Source organism: Bufo bufo, chromosome 6 (assembly GCF_905171765.1).
Source record: "Bufo bufo chromosome 6, aBufBuf1.1, whole genome shotgun sequence".
In the NCBI taxonomy this organism is placed as follows: Eukaryota; Metazoa; Chordata; class Amphibia; order Anura; family Bufonidae; genus Bufo; species Bufo bufo.
In genome coordinates this window covers 307,369,363-307,390,878 of record NC_053394.1, presented here as the reverse complement: position 1 = coordinate 307,390,878, position 21,516 = coordinate 307,369,363, and the positions used below count along the sequence as shown (strand labels likewise).

Here is a 21,516-nt window from a genome sequence, read left to right as displayed (position 1 = left end):
CATTTCATTGAGTGAAATAAGTATTTGAACCCTCTAACAAAAAAAGACTTAATACTTGGTGGAAAAACCCTTGTTTGCAAGCACAGAGGTCAAACGTTTCTTGTAATTGATGACCAAGTTTGCGCACATTTTAGGAGGAATGTTGGTCCACTCCTCTTTGCAGATCATCTCTAAATCCCTAAGGTTTCGAGGCTGTCTCTGTGCAACTCTGAGCTTGAGCTCCCTCCATAGGTTTTCGATTGGATTAAGGTCCGGAGACTGACTAGGCCACTCCATGACCTTAATGTGCTTCTTCTTGAGCCACTTCTTTGTTGCCTTTGCTGTATGTTTTGGGTCATTGTCGTGCTGGAACACCCATCCACGACCCATTTTCAGTTTCCTGGCAGAGGGAAGGAGGTTGTCGCTCAGGATTTCACGATACATGGCTCCGTCCATTTTCCCGTTTATGCGAATAAGTTGTCCTGTGCCCTTAGCAGAAAAACACCCCCAAAGCAAAATGTTTCCACCCCCATGCTTGACGGTGGGGACGGTGTTTTGGGGGTCATAGGCAGCATTTTTCTTCCTCCAAACACAGCGAGTTGAGTTAATGCCAAAGAGCTCTATTTTGGTCTCATCAGACCACAGCACCTTCTCCCAGTCACTCTCTGAATCATTCAGGTGTTCATTGGCAAACTTCAGACGGGCCTGCACATGTGCCTTCCTGAGCAGGGGGACCTTGCGAGCCCTGCAGGATTTTAATCCATTGCGGTGTAATGTGTTTCCAATGGTTTTCTTGGTGACTGTGGTCCCTGCTAATTTGAGGTCATTAACTAACTCCTCCCGTGTAGTTCTAGGATGCTTTTTCACCTTTCTCAGAACCATTGACACCCCACGAGGTGAGATCTTGCGTGGAGCCCCAGAGCGAGGTCGATTGATGGTCATTTTGTGCTCCTTCCATTTTCGAACAATCGCACCAACAGTTGTCACCTTCTCTCCCAGCTTCTTGCTAATGGTTTTGTAGCCCATTCCAGCCTTGTGCAGGTCTACAATTTTGTCTCTGACATCCTTGGACAGCTCTTTGGTCTTTCCCATGTTGGAGAGTTTGGAGTCTGCTTGATTGATTGATTCTGTGGACAGGTGTCTTTTATACAGGTGACTAGTTAAGACAGGTGTCCTTAATGAGGGTGACTAATTGAGTAGAAGTGTCTAACCACTCTGTGGGAGCCAGAACTCTTAATGGTTGGTAGGGGTTCAAATACTTATTTCACTCAATGAAATGCAAATCAGTTGCTATCTTTTATTTAAAGTTATTTTTTCGATTTTCCTTTTGATGTGCTATCTGCCACTGTTACAATAAACCTACCATTGAAATGATACTGTTCTGAGACTTTTCATTTCTTTGTCATTGGACAAACTTACAAAATCAGTGAGGGGTCAAATAATTATTTCCGCCACTGTATGTACAATCTGCATCTGGCCCCTGTTAGCCCAAAGATAAATTCTTGTCTGTTTAATCTGTCTCATTTTAGGGCTGATGCATGTGGCCATGTCCGCATTTGGGTCTGCAAAAAACGGATCTGCAAAATATAGACTGATTCTTTCTGCGTTCTGTATCTACAAATAAGGATGTGTTATGTAATTTGCAGAATGACTACGTAGATCTACAAAAAATGCGGATTGTGTGTGGCCCCATAAAAATGAATGGATCAGTGTGCTATGTGCTGAAAATGCACATAGCACACGGATAAAAAATAAAGGTCGTGTGCATAAGCCCTTTATTTAACTGTTTTCTTCCAGATCATGGCTTCTTTGGGTCAGAATGGCAGAAAAGGTGGTGTGTTCTCACTAACATAAGCTTTTGTTACTATTCTAGCGAGAAAGGTAAGTGGACCTGTGAGTTTATAAACTTAAATATATGTTCATGTAGTCAATGGTAATTGTGGAGCTGGTAAAATATATTCAAGGAAGGATCAACTTTGTATAAAATAATCATTCCTTGTCTGGGTTGTTAGGTTATCACAATATCTGTACCCTGCCCCTTTAACAGTGACCTCCACAGCGGCTTGCCCCCTTGACAGTAACATCCACAACACCCTCCCCTTTAACAGTGATCTCCACAGTGGTCACCCCCCTTTATTAGTGACCTCCACAGTACCCCGTCTCGTTAACAGTGATTTCCACAATAACCCGCCCCCTTAACAGTGACCTCCACAGAGCTCCGTTCCCTTAAAATGTCACCTCCACAACGCCCCGCCTCCTTAACAGTGACCTCTACAGCACCTCGCCCCTTAACACTGACCTTCATAATGGACAGTTCCCTTAACATAGACCTCCACAGTGCCTACCTCTTTTACTGTGACCTCCACAGCATCCCACCCCCTCTAGGCCTCTTGCACACAAACGTGTGCGCCCCGTGGCTGTGCTGCGGCCTGCAAATTGCAGGCCGCAATGCACAAATACACACCGTGGGGCAGCCGCAGCGGATCGCGGACCCACTCACTTTAATAGGTCCGCGATCCGGCCGTTCTGCAAAAAGATAGGACATGTTCTATCTTTTTGCGGAACGGAAGTACGGGACGAAACCCCACGGAAGCACTCTGTAGTTCTTCCGTAAAGTTCCGTTTCGCATCTCCGGATTTGCGGACCCATTGAAGTTAATGGGCCCGCATCCGTGCTGCGGAATGCACACGGAACGGTGCCCTTGTATTGCGGATCCGTAAATGCGGTCCGCACTACGGCCACGGAGCTCACACGTGACCTCCACACCAGACCACTCCTTTAACAGTGACCTCCACAGTGGCCACCCCTTTATTAGTGACCTCCACAGTACCCCATATCCTTAACAGTGATTTCCACAACACCCTGTCCCCTTAACAGTGGCCTCTACAGCAATCTACCCCTGAACATTGACCTCCATAGCGGACCGTCCCCTTAACTGTGACCTCCACAGCAACTTGCCCCTAGGGTGGCCAGAGGTCCGGTTTGGGCTGGACAGTCCGGCTCTCAGACTCCCTGTCCGGCGCAGGGCCTCCTCCCTCCCCTGCAGCTGACAAAAGTTGATTTTTACCTTAATTTTTTCAATCCCCGTCGGCTGCGGAGTGGGAGGGGGTGTGGCCTAACGAGTCGGGGAGTGGCTTAGCTGGACCTGGGGCAGGGTTTTTAAGTTCGTCTTTTGAGGGTGGCCACCTTACCTGCCCCCTGAACTGTGACCTCCACAGCACTCCGCTCCCTTACCAGTGTCATCCACAGCGCCCTGCCACTTTAAAGCTGAATTACAGCAGTGAAGAAAAATGGCTGTGTGTATGTGGAGACTAAGGGCCTGAGAGCTTCTATTGGCTGATGAGAGACATGTGACCGTGTGTATGGCAGTTGGGATATGAAGAGAAAGACCTGCAGGCTTCATGTGATGTGCCATATTTGCATTTTTTGGGAATATCTCAGGAAAGGTACGTGCTAGAGAGCTGAGACCTAAAACCTTCCCGGACACCTGATGTACCTGTGTGCCAAATTTCGTGATTGTAAATTCTGACTGTGCGGATTTCTTTAGCGGACATACACACATACACTCAGTATTCGATATATATACTTTTTCTGTGTGTTTCATATGCCTGATGTAATATTCAGGTACATTTATTCATCTTCTTTCATCTGTAATGTGGCCATGCTATTATAGTAATTTGTATCCACCAGGCAGCCTTATAACTCATATCTAAAATGGTTAAAAATGTTCAGGTCTGTCTAAGACCTGTTTCACATGGTCAGTATTTGTAGGCCAAAACCAGAAGTGGAACTACAGAGGTAGTCTGTATAATATAATATTTATATTATAATAGGAATAATTGTGCCTCTTCTGTGTTTTGGACCCACCCCTGGTTTTGGCTTATACTGATGCAAAAATACTGACCAAATCCTGACCGTGTGAAAGAGGCTTAAAACTGTGAGTAAACCCTTCACTTTCTGTAGCTGAATATTTTCTGATTTGCCTACTTTTATGCTCCTGTCTGTATACACTGTTCAGGAAGGAAGGGTTTGCACATCTGGATGTAAAGCTATCCTGCTAGAATTAACCGAATGACCTCATAAACTTACTTGATGGGAGAAGGTTCACAACATGGAGGAAATCGGCTATGTGACCTCTAAATATTGCTTGCATTTTTTACCAGTTATGTAATATGTGAATTATTTCATTCTGCTAGATGAGTACAAAACAGTTAAAAATAATGCCTTATTTGTAGCTTTTGATTAACCCATTCCCAACAGCCTGACATATATACGTCAGCAATTAGGACTTTAAATATGGCTCATGCATGCAGCGGGCGCCATAGCAGCTGGGTGTCTGCTGTTTTAAACAGCAGGTGTCTGGCGGTAACGCCGTTCGGGGACTTTTAACCCTTCAGATGCCGTGGTCAAATGTGACCACGGCATCTGTAGGGGCAAAAACCCAGAAGCACGCACTTCCGGGTGTGTTCCAGCTACCCCCAACGAGGAGCGGGAGCCGGATTGAGTGAGAGAGGAAGCTGCGGCACAGTAGTCCTTATGGAGAGCCTGTCTGTGGCAGGGCTCCATAGGAAGTTAGTGTAATTCTAGTAGACTCCAATGCTAATGGTAAACCAGTGAGGACATTGATTGGCTGCAGCAATGATATTCTGTATACCTGTATATCAAAGTGACGGTGACATACCAGGATACAGCACATGACTGCTGCAGCCAATTACTGTCCTTAGCATTTTACCACAGAGGACAATGATTTTCTGTAGTCGTCCCATGCCGGATGATGGCATGTCATTGCTACTATTTGTGATCAACAGCGGCATGGAAATTAGACCAGTGCCACAGAGAATGGCGCTGGAGAAATAGGTATACATTTTTATTTTTTTTAAGCAATTGTATGGCTTGTCTAAGATTTTATATTACCTTAGACAACCCCTTAACTTGTACAGCATTAGTGTGCAGGGGATGTATGAAGCTCGCTCAATACATGGCGGGTGCAAATCCCGGTCAGTTAACCCCTAAGATGCAGCTGTCGATAGCGACCACAATATCTGGGGGATTAGACAGATATAGGGGGCTCCCTCTGTCCTACGCAGCAAAATTGTGGGGTTCCCATCAGTTGCCATGACAGCCTGTGGTCGTGTGAAGGTTCCAAGGCCTGTCATGGTGAGCTGCCTGAAATGGCAAGCTGCATGAAAAGCCGTGCCTTAGTCATAGCTTCACAGACAGCATGTCAGAATCCCATACACTACAATACTATTTGGTGTAAAAAAAAAAAATGTGAAACCCAAATATAAAAAATTTCAATTACCCCCCTTTTCGAATTTTACACACAAAAATAATCACCATGTCCGAAAATTTCCAAACTATTAAAATATCAAAATATTTTTATGCTGGATAAATGCCATAACAGAAAAAAATATATATAAAAATGCACGATTTATAATTTTCTTTTGTCACCTTGTCCCCATAAAAAGTTGAATGAAAAGTGACCAAAAAGTTGTACATACCCTAAAATGGTGTCAATAAACACTACAGTTGGCCCAGGAAAAAAATAACCTCTCATACAGTTCTGTAGTGTTGACCACACTTAATCGTGAATTTTAATGTTGTATTCAATGGTGGTTTATTCGCATCAATTTGCTTTGCTGTGGAAAAAAAAATATTTGTTCATAAATGCAATCAACATGCCCATAATATTATTAACACAGAATTTATGGGTTATAAATGAAAACAAATGATAAAAACTTTTGAGGCTCTGCTAGTAAATGCTTATAATCCCTATAAAATATAACATTTTTTATTTTTTTTTTAGAACTGTGCATTGACCTGTTCCTTAGTTATTCCTCCTAGAAATGTATACTACCATTCCACTATTGACAGTGTCAGGATTTGTATGGATACACTGTATTAACAAGGAGAATTGGTAATGCCCCAATGTTATTTCATGGGGAATACAACTGTTTACTAAAACACCTATCAAAAGAGCTGTCAAGATTTAAAGGCTATAGGGCAGTTTTCATGATTCTATTTTACTCATTTTGGGCTAGAAATCTTCTTTTTTTTTCGAAAGCTCGTCGCTCATGTGAAGCTGCGTCTCTGAACTTCTGACCTCTTAAACACTCATTATAGCTACACTCTTATCAAACTGCTATGTGATGGTCCCTCCTCTAGGACCCGCACCTGTCTCCAGAATGGGACCCCTGAAGTGAGAGGAGTGAGAGTGAGAGGAGAGCAGTCACGTATGTGCGGCTGCCCTCTATTCATTTTTATGGGACTGCCGAAAATAGTCGAGCGCTGGCTCAGCTATCTCCATCAGTCCCATAGAAGTGAATAGAGTGTGGCCGTGCTTGCGCCATTCGTTCTTTATTCATTTCTATGGGACTTCCAAAAATAGCTGAGCGCACTAGCTTGGCTATTTTCTGAACTCTGGAGAGCACGCCTTGCACGCTCGGTGCACTCTCCTACACTTTAGGGAGCCCATTCTGTACCACTTCTGGGACTCGCACCTATCTGACATTGGTGGCGTATCCTAGTCTCAGATAAGACAACCCCTTTAACTATTTACCCAACGTTTAGAAGAACACAGCATGGAAGAGATCAGTTCTCTTATATACAGTTTTCCTATTTCAATAATGAAACATCAGGAATGGTTCCCAGCACAAAGCAGACTGGAAATATTCTCCACTATTTCCTTAGAGATGTTTACTTTTATTCCATAGGTTAGCAAGCATTCCCATGTATTTTACACAATGGCTTACATTCCAAAATGCTTCCTGGGCACTTAACACTTTTTGATTCAGCCACGGACCACTATTTGTGGTGCAGACTCTATACTGTGAACAGAGGTACCACCTGGTATTGGTCATGGCCTTTACAAAGTGATTGTTTGTAGATTGTATTGCAGGGAAAGTTCCCAAAGGTGGCTTCCTGATAAAAGACTGTGGTGCCCAGCTGGTTTCAAGTATCCGCAAAGACTCTCGACGAGATTCCTGCTTTGAGCTCGTCTCTCCTGGCAATCGCAGCTATGAGGTGATGTCCAGTCTTCTAGTAACTAAATACACTACTATGAGGGTCGCAAAAGCCCACTAAAAACACTCTTGTGACTATTACATCAACAGTTCACAGCGGCCAGTCCAGGAGACGCCAGAGACTGGGTGGAACACATACAATTTTTGGTAAAAGGTATGATATATTACACTTTGACCGTACAAACAGAATCAGACCACAAATGACCCACATGACTTCAATCTAAGGCTACTTTCACACTAGCGTTCAGAGCGGGTCCGTCTGATGTCTGCTCAGACGGATCCGCTCCTATAATGCAGACGTTTGGATCCGTTCAGAACGGATCCGTCTGCATTATAGTTTAAAAAAAATTCTAAGTGTGAAAGTAGCCTGAACGGATCCGTCCAGACTTTACATTAAAAGTCAATGGGGGACGGATCCGTTTGAAGATTGAGCCATATGGTGTCATCTTCAAACGGATCCGTCCCCATTGACTTACATTGTAAGTCTGGACGGATCCGCTTGCCTCCTCACGGCCAGGCGGACACCCGAACGCTGCAAGCAGTGTTCAGGTGTCCGCTTGCTGAGCGGACCGGAGGCTGAACGCTGCCAGACTGATGCATTCTGAGCGGATCCGCGTCCACTCAGAATGCATTAGGGCAGTATGGATGCGTTCAGGGCCGCTTGTGAGCCCCTTCAAACGGAGCTCACAAGCGGACACCCGAACGCAGGTGTGAAAGTAGCCTTAGTTCATCATTACTTATATTTTTATGTATACCTTTTTTCTTTTCTTTTTTTTTTTTGGGGGGGGGGGGGGGGCGAGTAATTTCTGCACATTAATGAGATTGTCCAACACACAATATTCTACATTTTGTAAACCAGTACATGAATCTGAATACATTCATAATTGCATGTAATGAAAACATTTTTTATAGCCATTGAGTTAGTCAATAAAACATACCTGTACAGTATAGACACACCTGCTATTTGTTCTTTTCCTTATTCACCTGCCACCAGTCATATCTTCCATTAGAAGATGTGACCATTATAGGGAGAGTCCAGCAGAAAGGACATGTCCCTGAGAATGGATATGCCCCCCCCTGAGCTGCCAGCTTGAATTAAATCTAGCAGAGCAATTGGACCAAAGAATGTGCGCGAGAGCGCTAGATCTATAAGAGCTGCAGGGCTGGTTCTAGCTTTGTTGTCATATGCTATATAATGATTGATTTTCATTTTTACGTTATTTATAGGATAACCCCTTTTATATTGTCCTGATACAGCTACAGCACTGGTTAGAAGCATATTTGAAGTAGATATGCTCCAATGCAAACTGTACGATTTGTAATACTGGTGTAAGGGGACTAAAGCTAGCCATACATGTTGTAATGCTGGCGGTCCATGCCAGTGGGTATGACTGCCAGAATACTGACCTCTTCATAGCCAGCAGTTTGTCTCCTGTGGCCTCCCTGCAGGCATGACTGCCAGTGTGTGTGTAGTTCTGCCTACTCCACCCATTTACCAGACTGACCTGGTGCTGTATGTTTGACTCCTGCTAGACTCCCATATTGACCTTGTGCCACCTGCCCTGACCTACACTCTGTTTACTGGATTGAACAAACTATGAGTGCCCTGCCCTTGGCTTCTCCACTGACCTTGATCTTGTTTGTCCCCTTGATGCCACACCCTAATCTCTCTAAACTAAACAATGAGAGGTAACAGCCTTGCAGCCAAGTCCAGATTACTGTACAGGGGTTAGAGGGCGAAACAAGAGGGGGCCACTTAGACAACCCCTTTAACACCCCCACACAGATTAGTTTATTGTCGGCTAAACCAGCCAAGAATATTGGGCTCGGCCAATAATCTAATGTGTGCCGAGAGTGAAATGAATATTTTTGCCCAATCCTTTTGTTCTCCTGGAAGATAAGTCACCGCCAGAGGTGTCTGGCAATGGCTTTTTCCCCTCTACCCAATGAATACACATATACGTTTGGCTGAACCGAGCCAGGAGAGATAGCCGTCGGCCAAATGATCCTTTGGCGGACAGCTGTTGATCGTGTATGGCAGCCTTTGGGAGTAGTCCTAAGAAAAATCTGTTCAGGGACACATTGGGTTCACACGTCCTGTGTTACACATGCCAGATAACTGTCAACTGAAAGATTGTAAGAGATCTGACTTGTGAGACTTGCAGCATAATACAATTGAAATATAGATGCTGGGTGACATAGAATAAGTTCTTAAGATTCTTAAAAGTTTTCCATCTACAGATAATAAATACAGATTTAAAGGAATGTATCACTTTTTTGTTACTGATTAAAAGTATGTATTCAATTAAATTTGTTACTCTTTTAGTAACGTTTTTTGTTGTATGCAGACAGCCATCTTCTATAGAGCTGTTATGCCACCAGCAGGCATAGGGTATAACAGAATAGCAAGGGAATCCAGCGTTGTGAACTGAGCATGCTCTCTCCTCTGTACTGAGGATGGAGGAGATCACAGAGCACAGGGAGGCAACCTGTCACTCCCAGCATGGAGTTAGGTGTATCGCCGATGTGGTGAAATGGCCGATGTTCCACTATAGGCTCACAATGCAGATAAGTAAGTATTAATAATTAGTCAGATTAAAGGTTAGAGCTTTCCAACCAGACTTCACAGAGGCTCCACAGAACACAGCAGTAATACTTGCACTCTAAAAATGGCAAACTGATTTCACCTTGCTCAAATATACTTGGTTGGTAATAACTGGACTAGATGAAGGCAGACATTTTTGCATGGATATTAGTTGCTACCAAAAAATGGCATCAAAATATTATGTAAAAACTCTTTAGATTGTATAGAACTGTCACTATTTGTAAACATACTACTTGTATTTTTCCAGATATCCTTTCACCCACCATACCCTATGAGGATGATGAAGAGTCTTACGATGATGTGGACAGCTTGAACTCCTCTCATATGATACGTCCTTCACCTCTGAACAGGGCAAACAGTCCCACCGAGGATGATGACATCTATGAAGTAGTTCCAGGTAAGAGGTTACTAATTTAAAGCCATGGGCAACACTCCATTCCCCGCATGTTGTTTTGTTTCCAGCTGTAGGTTATTTGTCTTCACACATTGTATGCTTCTTTGTTTTATTATGCTAATGAGCATACAGTCTCTGCTGGGGCCATTTCTCGTGTCCCAAGCAGATAAAAAAAACAACATTATTTCCTCAGCAAGTCATCGTCGTTAATGAAGTTTTACAAAAACAGATACAACCAAGGAAAAATAAAATTTCACAGGTGATAAATTTTTCCAATTTCCCTGGCAGAATTGGATCAGATTGTTAAATTAAGAGTGAAGGTGTCTGTTAGACAGCAAGGAGCGGTGATGGGTAATTTTATAGAGTGGAAAATTGAATCAAATTGCTACATTAAAACCCAGCTCCTGTGAGATTTTTCTGTAGTGCCGTCCACTTTGTCACTGTTCAGAGTCCGTGCACAGCTGTGCCGCAGGCTTCTAGTTTCTGCACCGCTGGTCCTTCTGCCACAACTGGCTGGTGTTTTCTCTCTTGATTCCCAGTGCCAACTTGGTGCAAGAGAAGGGCATGCAGCTTGCAGGGAGACAAATAAGATGCTCTTCTAACATAAAAGAGCAGTTTGGGCAGAAATGTCCACTGTCTCCATATGTCCAGGTTTTGAATAGCTGGGCTTGCTCTTGCACACATCTATATACTACCGAATAGTTTGTGCTACATACAGTGGGGTATGCAAGGAGAACCATATGGCTAGGGCCAACTTTTGGAAGTGGCGTTAGCAAGAATATTTTCCCTTGTCATGTTCCAAGGCTTATTAAAAAGTTGGACTTCTGGAGCCACTTCCAAAAGATGGCACTAGTGAGATGGTTCCCTTTTTTCTGGAAGATACCGCTTTGCGTATTGTTTTACAATTGTTCATTCAAAGGGGGTCATTTACTAATCTGAAATACGCCTAAATTAGGCAACTTCGCCTTGCTCACGTCAATTCTAAAATTGTGGGTGTGGAAGGGGATGGGTTGGCAGGCCCATATCATTCACCATTTTCTACACCTGTTTTAGGCATAGAAAATGGTCTAAATGTAAGACAGCTCTCGAGCTGTCTTACATTTTGAACTGGCGCTGGATGCGGCGAAGTTATGGAAAGGTCTGCACCTCTTCAAAACTTCGGTGGATCCTCCGCCAGCTATGGGGCTTTTTTAAGACCGACGTCTAAAATGCCGGTCTTAATAAATGTGCCCCAAAGTCTTCATGATCTCCATAAAAGGTAATGTTTTATCAGAAAATGAGCTATTATTTATATCACATTTTTATGCTAAACATATTTTTTACAATTTTTGGTGATTTTTTTTTTTCATGTCACTATATTTTTTTAAAAAAAGTGTATAATCCTGTTATAAAACAGTTTTTAGAAAACTCTCCCATAGACGTCAATAGTATCAGCTTCTGTCCATTGTGTCTATGGCCCATGTAGCTGCTCTTAAAAGACGGGAAGTCTTAAAGGGGTTTCTGGTTTCTGATATGGATGACCTATCCTCAGGGTAGGTCATCAATGTCAGATTGGCGGGGGTCTTACTCCAAGTACCCCTGCGAATCAGCTCTTTATAGAGAACGAAGCACTCACTCCACTGTTTACCTGCTCGCCATCGGCACTGCAGTGGTGAGCAGGTGTAATTACAGCTCCATCATCCCATTGACTTGAATGAGATGGAGTGAAACTACAACTGCTCCTTTCCTTTCAAGTGAATTGGACGTAAAAGCTGTAATTACTGCAATGCCAATAGCGAGCAGATAAACAGTGAGGGGCGCTGTGTTCTCTCCACACAGCTGATCAACAGGGGTGATGAGAGTGACAGGAATTTTTTTTAGAAGATACTAAACTAAAAATTCTGAAAAAATATGTTTAACATAAAAATATAATTTAAACAATAGGTAATTTTCTGATGACTCATTCCCTTATGGAGAGCCAATGAAATTGTGCGGTATAATCGTATGTCCACACTGGACGCATACAGTGCAGCCATGAAATCACAGGTAGAAAATCCACAGTATTTACAGTAACAGCAAAGTGGATGGAATTTTATGACATTTCATCTGCATGGAGATCTGGAGCATGCCAATTTATGTTTTTGATTTTCACCCAAAAATTTCACTGGGTGAAATCTGTGGCAAATCCACAATAAAATCTGCATATAAATCATGCAGATTTGGGCACAAATTCCACAGCAATTCTGCCACAGATAATTTTATTAGCAAATTATGTCCCATGTGGATATACTCTGAAAGTAAACATTTTTGATAAATTGTGAGATTCTGCTGAAATGAGCAAACAGGGCTACAATGTATTTAGAACAAGCATCGAGAAGGAGAGAAAGAGTTTAGAAAAAATTGTGCTGCCATCAGCAGTGCTTAATTTGAAAGTTGGTCCACTATAGAAATATATAAATGTCTGTGTCCATCCTACATGCTCCGTTCCTTTTAGACTACAGTGCCAGAAAATTCACCTTTAAACATAATGCATTTGAGATGTTTGACCTATAAGGAGTTATCAGTAAGACCCAGCTTTTGGGATTAGTGTCATGACTTAACCAGAAGGCACTGTGAAATATATACTGTCATAAAAAGTCATTGTGTGATGGGTTTCTAATCAACTGCCTTCTGATGTGATTGCATGCATTACACAAAGACCAAATGTAAGACGGATTCCTATCTTTGTGTATTAATCTATCAGAGCTGACCTTCTTTCTGTGCTCGAGACCTTTCGAGCCCTCCTGTCGTCTTGGAGATGAGCTGGAATACAGCTAGAAGACTGAAGCCATTAATGGCAATAAATGTGGATGAGCACAGAGACTGTCTGCGATTACAGCAAGAAAAAACCCTGCTCTCTGGAGAGACTTCCCGTAAGGCAGCAAGAAAGTGAGACAGATCACTTTGGAGCCCTATGGGAGCTACACAGCTGGACTGGGATACTTTTACTGGTCTGGTCCATTTGGAGGGGGCAGTATCACTTAGCACAATGCCAGGAAGACACTCCACTAAAGCTTCACCTTACCCGATCACTTGGGAGGGAGCAGGTGCCTACAAGAATTGCAACCTGCTCAACAACAGTGGCATGGAGCGATCATTAGACTGATATCATTTTTCCCTAGAATACCACTTTTTATGTGTTGGTTGTATTCTTTTGACTAATTGTAATCTAATTTTGAATGTGTCACTGTCATCATAAATTTTACTAACCAAACGAATCCTGATCAGCTTATAATCTATTTACCAAGTGCTTGTAGCTCAATTTTGCAGATTTCAGTTCCATTTTTTTAATGATGCCTCCCCCCTCCATACATGTAAAATTTACTGTGGATGTGGACGCTTCTATGGCTAAAGGGAGCAGATTAATATGGGTCCAAATGGATTCAGAAACACAACTTGTAGCAGGAAAGTGTTATGGTACTGAGCAATTCTTTTAGCCAGTACTTACAAACTTACAAATTAGGAGAGGGCGATGCAATATTTCATTGTATATCTTTAAAATAAGGGAATAGTGACTTCCAGTGATGGGGGCAGCTATACCCCGATTGGTCTGTGTTTTGAGGAGTTCTTGAATGACAGTTGTAAACCAGTAGATCTGCCTCACCGAATTTTGTTTGGGGTTTTAGGCTATAATTTCTAAAGCAAGCCATACACATTAGCTATATGTTGGCTGAACACACCGTTTTGTTAGGATCATCCGGCAATGTACTATGTATGGGGCCTCCAACTCTGCCAATGTCAGAGGAGAGAAAGGTCTGGGATGTTGGATTTTGGCAGGCCCAATCCTTTTCTTTTTGGAGACATGAGCCATTGCTATAGGTGTCAGTGGCTAATACATGCATGCTTAGCCGAGTATGGGAGTACAGGACAGGTAGCTGTCGGTTCAACTGATTTGCTGTAATGTGACACTTTTGTTGTATGAAGAAGAATAGAGCTAAAGGAGAAGAGAGGGAGAAAAGAGAGAAGAAAGAAGAGGAGAGGGAGAGGAAAAAACGGGGGATGTGAGGGAGGGAAGGGACTGGGGGGGGGGGGGCAGTTGGATCGAATGGCATCATGATTTGTGAAACTTAGCGTGTGTACCCCTAATTGATGTGGTAAGGTCCTCCATTCTGATGACCTCCTGTACCTAAACAAGGTAGGGATGTCTGTCTTCACAAAGATGGAATACATGCCCTTGCCATGTTTACCAGGTGGTGCACCACGGACATCCTGTAAGTAGACAAAGGGATCTCACTATGGTGGCATATTAGGAATTACGTGATTTCTGAACTTAGATGTTATATGCCACACCCATAACTACCATAGTGGCAGACCAGGCAACTTCTATGGGGCCTAGGGGAAGAGAGGGCCCAGTTGGGATCATTCCCTCTTCTACTGGAGATGAAAACTGGGCCAGGACTCTACCCTCTAAAGCAGGGATGCCCAACCTGTGGACCTCCAGCTGTTGCAAAACTACAACTCCCAGAATGCCCGGACAGCCTACAGCTAACAGCCTACAGCAGGGCATGATGGGAGTTGTAGTTTTACAACAGCTGGAGGGCCACAGGTTTAGCATCCTTGCTCTAAAGGAAAAACTTTTAGCAAATCAGGCAGTGGAAAAATGGTCCAAGGATCATTGAAGAGGGTCTAGGCAGAAACCCTTCTATCCTTTGTGGGGAGCCTGGTTTGATCCTTGCTATGGGGCCCTTACTTCTTTATGTACGCCACTGGCCACACCTCCAACAGGCCAGCACAGGACACCCCCAGAAGTTGTGGAGAATGGTACCCCGATCCCTTCCGCATCTCCAACAAAGAGGGGATGAGAGCCGGGATGAGAGAATGTACAGTAGTTTAGAAGGCACCCTGTACACCTACTAGAGAGGCATCTTGAATCCTGCTTCCTGGATTCTACTAGGAATGGAAGATTTCTGTGTCAGTGTAGAAAGGTAGTCCTGCTGTTCTGATGTAAAAGTGAGACCCAGATTTTTCTCCCAATTTAGTATATATGAGGGGGAAAGTTGATTCGTATGAGAGTTGACTAACCATATAATTGAGAGCGAGCATGGCGCAAGAGCTCTGTCGAGTTATAGATACATTCACAGGCTGTTTTGTCTCTAGTGTACTCTGAGGGCCTGTGTCTTTTTCACACTTATGTTACTGTGTATTAGCTGTCCTCCTTTTTCTAAACAATTGTAGATTTTTTTTAAATTAAGTTAAATTGGTGATAATTAAAATGTATTTCAGTTGTTACCTGAGTATTGTCAGGACATGGATTAGTGCGGGACTCACTTACCACCCCACTGTCTATACATACACTATGTTTGGTGCACATCTACTTTTGATTGCATGGTAAACTCTTGTATGAACTGCAGTTATATTAAATAATTTAAAACAAAAGTGAACCCCAGTGATAAAGGATCTTGGGACCTGTGTAGTAGCCGGGCCTGTAATTTTGATCGTACTGTCCTCCAAGTTGTACCCGTTTATTCTTTGACAAGGTCCTGTTTCTTATAGAGACACCAGACAGCTGCATTTATTTTGGTTGCTTTGATACTGGTTTCTTTGGAAAATGGTTTACTTGGCTGGCAGGGGCATGCAGAGTTAAGGCATATGTTTCTGGGTGCCAACCGCAGGTGACTCGCTTCTAAGTTGGTTTCCATGTCTTGTATATGACCATGTGACTTATGAGAAGGAAAAATTAAGAAATCTTTCTCTTCAGCAGAGAGATCATGTTCCAGACAGACTGGTACAAGAGCGGATGTTTGTGTAGAAGAGAGAGCACTGGGACCTACAGTGCCATTTACATCAGACCAGGAAAACAAGCAGACGTTCATTTAGAACAGCCGACGTTGAATTCTTTATTAGATCCTCTGCACAAAGAGTTATGCCTCTGAAAGTGCCCTGATCAGATGGTGCCCTTTACTATCAAGGGCATCAACTCTTTCCATTCTGTGGGGATCATGGTTTTTCAAATAACACTGTGGCCAGATATTTGCACCCATCATTTGTGTACACGTACATGCTTTATTTGTGTCCTGTTCTTTTTATGTATGTATATCTATAGAGTTTCTACAGGCAGATTCTCAATCACTGCTTTCTTTAACTGTGTAAAGTGCATGTTGCAGTTTGTATTCCTAGACAGATCATTGAAAAGCATTTATTAGTTTGAACGGAGACGAAGCAGATGAAGCGACACGGTGCTGGACGGGAAGAGGACAAGCAGTCCCTACCTTTTGTCTTTATTGCTAATACATCCACTTTGTTGTTTGTATAAATGCAGAAAGTGAGCGAAGGCACTTTCAATAATTTATCTTCAAATCAATGTGAATGAGTTTGTGTCTGGCGGGCGCAATGCTCCACAATCACGTCTGATTTATTCAGGAGAGCGATTCCTCTCTAATGGGGGCAGAGCCGCCGATGCACTGACCCTCCTGCATGGGGCCCAATTTGTATCTTGTAAAAAGCTGACCTAATTCTCATTGATTGCCGCTGGTTAGCAAGAGACAGCAGTATGTAAGCATTAGACTTGAGGTGGGCTCCTGTCCAGGAAGGAGACCTGCAATGCATTGCTCTTTGAGCTTATACCCATCCCACAGGTTTATGAAATGCTTGTATTCTAGACATGGTAATCAAATCTCAGAGCGTCTGTGTAAAACCAACAGTATTTGTCATGTATAAGTGGCTAAAGGGATGTTATTTTTTATAATTGCTAACTAGTTTCAGAAATATTTGTATATGTAGTACTGCAGGGTGTATTTTTATTTTTTTACAGAAAAAGGTACAGCTTGACTTTTTTTAAACATGACTTCTGTAATATGCACTTTTCAACTCATGTCCTTAGTCCGCTGTACCCAAAAAAATAAGGACAAGCCATGACAGAATACATGGTTTGAGACGCTTGTTTATACTACATGAATTGTTTTGGGTTGAGTGAATTTTTCAATTTCTTGTTGCAGAAGTAAAAGTTTATGGTATAATATAAGTGCTTGACCCTTGGCACGCTGCGGCGAGAGATCATCTTATTTTTATCCCTTATTTATGAAGTACAGACATTTTCTGCAGTATTAGATAATCACTTTGATTTATGAACACATAGTGCCATACTTGGGAGCTCAGCTGAACAGGGGGTTAGAACTCTGCTTGCAAGAGGATTATGAAAACTGACATCCCTGTTATCATTTGTGGCTATCCAAGTTATCCAGTTTTCCCATATTGATGAGCTATCCTCAATTCCCACAGCATATCTTTTTGCTACAGAAATTTGCTAATGGAGGAAGGGGGCAAATTGGGGAAAATTTAAAGACCACTGGCACCATGATTTAAATTAAAGCTTTACTGATGATCAACGGCAATCTGCTCTTACCCCTGTTTGCAAATGTTCAAAGTGTATATCCCACTTGGAAACTCATCGAAAAGTATTCTATAGATGGTACCTCACATCGTGCCGATTGTCACGTACAGTTAGGTCTATATATATTTGGACACTGACACAAATTTAGTTTTTATTACCTGTTATAGTTATATAATGGACATGGACATAAAGTCCAGACTTTCAGCTTTCATTTGAGGGTATACACATTAAAATTGGATGAAGGGTTTAGGAGTTTCAGTTCCTTTACATCTGGCACCCTGTTTTTGATGGGATTAAAAGTAATTGGACAATTGGCTCAAAGGCTGTTTCATGGCAAGGTGTGAGCAATTCCTTCATTATTTCATTCTCAATTAAGCACATAAAAGGCCTGGAGTTGATTTGAGGTGTGGTGCTTGCATTTTGAAGATTTTGCTGAGAAGTAAACATGCGGTCAAAGGAGCTCACCATGCATGTGAAACAAGCCATCCTTCATCTGTGAAAACAAATAAAACCTATCTGAGAAATTGCTACACTATTAGAAGTGGCAAAATCTACAGTTTGGTACATCCTAAGAAAGAAAGCACTGGTGACCTCAACAATGCAAAAAGACCTAGACGCCCACGGAAGACAACAGTGGTGGATGAACGCAGAATAATTACCTGTCACGGATGAGGTATAGAAGGAAACACCAAACTGACAACCAGGAGGGAAAGGGAAAGCCACTAGGCCTCAACGCTAGGGACAGGAAAAGGTCACCTCCTAGTAACCCTACTCCTGGCCCTGACTCCTAACCGTATGGGCACCCCTTGAAGGTAGAAATGCCCATACCCTGGAACCTGGAGACCCTAAAGAGACCTAAGAATATTGTCAGGGTTGAGGCAACCCGTTCCTTCCCAGATGAAGGAACAGGCGTCTCCCCTGAGGCCTAGTAATAACAAGCAAGGAAGGGAAAACAAAACACAAACAAACGCGACACTTAACTTCTGTAGTGATGGACGAGCAGGAACACCAGAGAAGACCTCACACCAGCTCAGCCAAACTCAAATGAAGCTATCTACCGCACAGTCAGAAGGGTGGGGAAACACTAAATAGGGTAGAGTAATGAGTACTAAGGTACACCTGAAACAGGGGATGAGGTCACAAACAAACACTGAATAAAGAGTAATCAAAGAGGCTGTTGAGATTCCTCCGCGCTCCGCCAGTCCCTTTGATCTCCTGACATCTGTCACAGAAGGGACTGTGACATTACCATGGTGAAGAGAAACCCCTACAGCCAACCAAGTGAACAGCGCTCTCCAGGATATAGGTGTATCAATATCCAAATCTACCATAAAAAGAAGACTGCATGAAAGTAAATACAGAGGGTTCACTGCACAATGCAAGCCACTCATAAGCCTCAAGAATAAGAAGGCTAGATTGGACTTTGCTGAAAAACATCTTAAAAAATCAGCACGCTTCTAGAAAAACATTCTTTGAATAGATGAAACCAAGAACAACCTCTAACAGAATTATTGAAAGAAAAAAGTATGGTGAAGGCATGGTACAGCTCATGATCCAGATCATACCACATCATCTGTAAAACACGGCGGAGGCAGTGTGATGGCTTGGGCATGCATGGCTGCCAGTGTCACTGAATCCCTAGTGTTTATTGATGATGTGACACAGGACAGAAGCAGCCGGATGAATTCTGGGGTTTTCAGAGACATACTGTGTACTCAAATGAAGCCAAACTGATTGGTCGGCGTTTCATAATACAGATGGACAATGACCCAAAACATAAAGCCAAAGCAACACAGGAGTTTATTAAAGCAAAGAAGTGGAATATTCTTGAATGGCCAAGTCAGTCACCTGATCTGAACCCAATAGAGCATTTCACTTGTTAAAGACTAACCTTCAGACAGAAAGGCCCACAAACAAACAGCAACTGAAAACCGCTGCAGTAAAGGCCTGGCAGAGCATTAAAAAGGAGGAAACACAGCGTCTGGTGATGTCCACGAGTTCAAGACTTTAGGCAGTCATTGCCAACAAAGGGTTTTCAACCAAGTATTAGAAATTAACATTTTATTTACTATTTAATTTGTCCAATCACTTTTGAGCCCCTGAAATGAAGGGATTGAGCTTTAAAAAAAATGCTTTAGTTCCTCACATTTTTATGCAGTCATTTTGTTCAACCCACTGAATTAAAGCTGAAAGTCTGAACTTCAACTGCATCTGAATTGTTTTGTTCAAAATCCATTGTGGTAATGTACAGAACAAAAATTGGAAAAATGTTGTCTCGGTCCAAGTATATATGGACCTAACTGTATTTTCCCCAACGCATCAGATGTGTGTAGGAGATGTGACAGTGGAAGCGGTTCATATATGCATGTGTGGTGGGAATGTGGATTATTAAAGAAAGTTTGGCACCAGATTTTTTCTATATTATCCGATATATGCCAATTTCAAATTGTCCCAGACCTTTTGCTCTTCTATTCCTTGGTATAGAACAGTTCTCTTTTTTACATTCTACTATAGTTTCTCATGCATGCATAGCTATGCGACAAAAAATTGCAGCCAATTGGAAAACAAGAACTCCCATACAAGTCTCAAACATTCTACAGTCCATTAATGAACAATGCTGGTACAAAAGGATGTCCGCCTCGGCTTTCAACGCGTCACGTCAATCTAGATGGGAAGTTTGGATCACTTCTATTTTTCATAAACCCCTTTGATTGCGCTATCTCTTAATCAGGCGCGCAGTATTGTCTGAGAAATGCCATATTCGCTATTATTGATGAGCGGCAGGGGCAATATTCGAATTCGCGATATTTCGTGAATATTTGGGCGAATCTTTAATTCGCGATTATTTTCTTGATTGCGTAAATAATATGCACATATTGCGTGTGCAATACAGTCGTGGGTCACTGTTGCTAAATTTTTCAAGCTGCTAGAAGTTTCCTGAGACTGGAGAAAATGGTTGGCACGGAAGAACATCACAATAGCTTTATATGGAGATAGAGTGCTCCAATATATACGCGATTGCGCAAATTGTCAATTAATGATGCGCATATTTTCGCGCAATACGTTAAACTTCACATTTTAGCAGGTCTGACTACATATTACTGATTGGTGCACTAAGTATTGTTGTGAACTTATGACATCACAGCACTATGTCTGTAGCATGTATGTATGGACAGCAGAACCTATCACACTATCAGCTACACTATATCACGATCTAACCTACACTGACTATCTCCCACTAACTATCTGTATTATATATATAAGCTAACTATCTATCTAATGTAACGACACAGTGAAGCACAGAGCACAGCAATTACACTGCTGTCTCTCTCAGAACTCCATAAAACTACAGAAAATGGCTGCTGGGGAGGTTCTTATATAGTAAGGGGTAGGCAACTTTCCTATTGGTTGCTAGGGATGTTGCTAAGCTCAGACAAAGATATTGCAGCCTTCTCATTGGCCCACAAGCAAGAAGGGAGGTTACTGATGAAAAAAAATCTAGAATATTCGAATACGAATATAGATATAAAATATACGGTAGATTGGTTGTGCACACCTCATATGAAAGTATATATATGTATATATACAATTAAATATATACAATTAGAATTTCTCATGCATAAACAATTAAAACAGCGGTGGGAAATAAGATCACTTAAAGGGTTTCTGTCACCCCATTAAACCTTTTTACACCCGGCGTCTTCTCTTCCGGGTGTATGCGATGACGTCATCGACGCAGGCGCATTGAGGATGGAGCGGTCGAGCAGAGCGGCCGCCTCTCAGTGTGCCTGCGCCGATTGAAGCCAGGTACGGCGCAGGCGCGAGATTTCAAATTCTAACAGCGCCAGCAGAGAAGGATTCCCTTCCTTGGCCCTGTCAATCAGCATGCCGAGGGGGCGTCATTACCATCGGAGGATGCGGCTGCTACCAGCAAGTAGCCGCCCTACTTGCTGGTAGCAAGGTAATTAGCATATTTTAAAAATCGTTTTTTAGCAAAATCTACTGAACCAAAATTATTAATTTGATTATGTATCATGAGATCGCACTATAGGGATTATTATTAAAGAAAAAAAAAAAAAAACTGTTTAATGGGGTGACAGAAACCCTTTAATCTGTATATACAACAAGGTAAAATACCGAAAGGCCTACAATTGATTAAATCCCCTGC

The 21,516-nt window shown here is 42.5% G+C and overlaps 1 protein-coding gene across 5 annotated transcripts in view; it reads left to right on the top strand.

The window, feature by feature from the left end:
* Positions 1–21,516, top strand: part of SKAP1 (src kinase associated phosphoprotein 1) — a 624,187-nt gene that overhangs the window by 404,716 nt on the left and 197,955 nt on the right. For 2 of the 5 annotated variants that reach the window (XM_040436618.1, XM_040436617.1), the window contains exons 6-10: positions 1,777–1,860; positions 6,866–7,002; positions 7,092–7,155; positions 9,854–10,003; positions 20,683–20,736. In XM_040436618.1, the coding sequence (XP_040292552.1) occupies positions 1,777–1,860; positions 6,866–7,002; positions 7,092–7,155; positions 9,854–10,003; positions 20,683–20,736 (489 nt within the window). The remainder of the gene's footprint in view (positions 1–1,776; positions 1,861–6,865; positions 7,003–7,091; positions 7,156–9,853; positions 10,004–20,682; positions 20,737–21,516) is intronic. The other 3 variants (XM_040436621.1, XM_040436620.1, XM_040436619.1) reach the window with 2 other exon arrangements.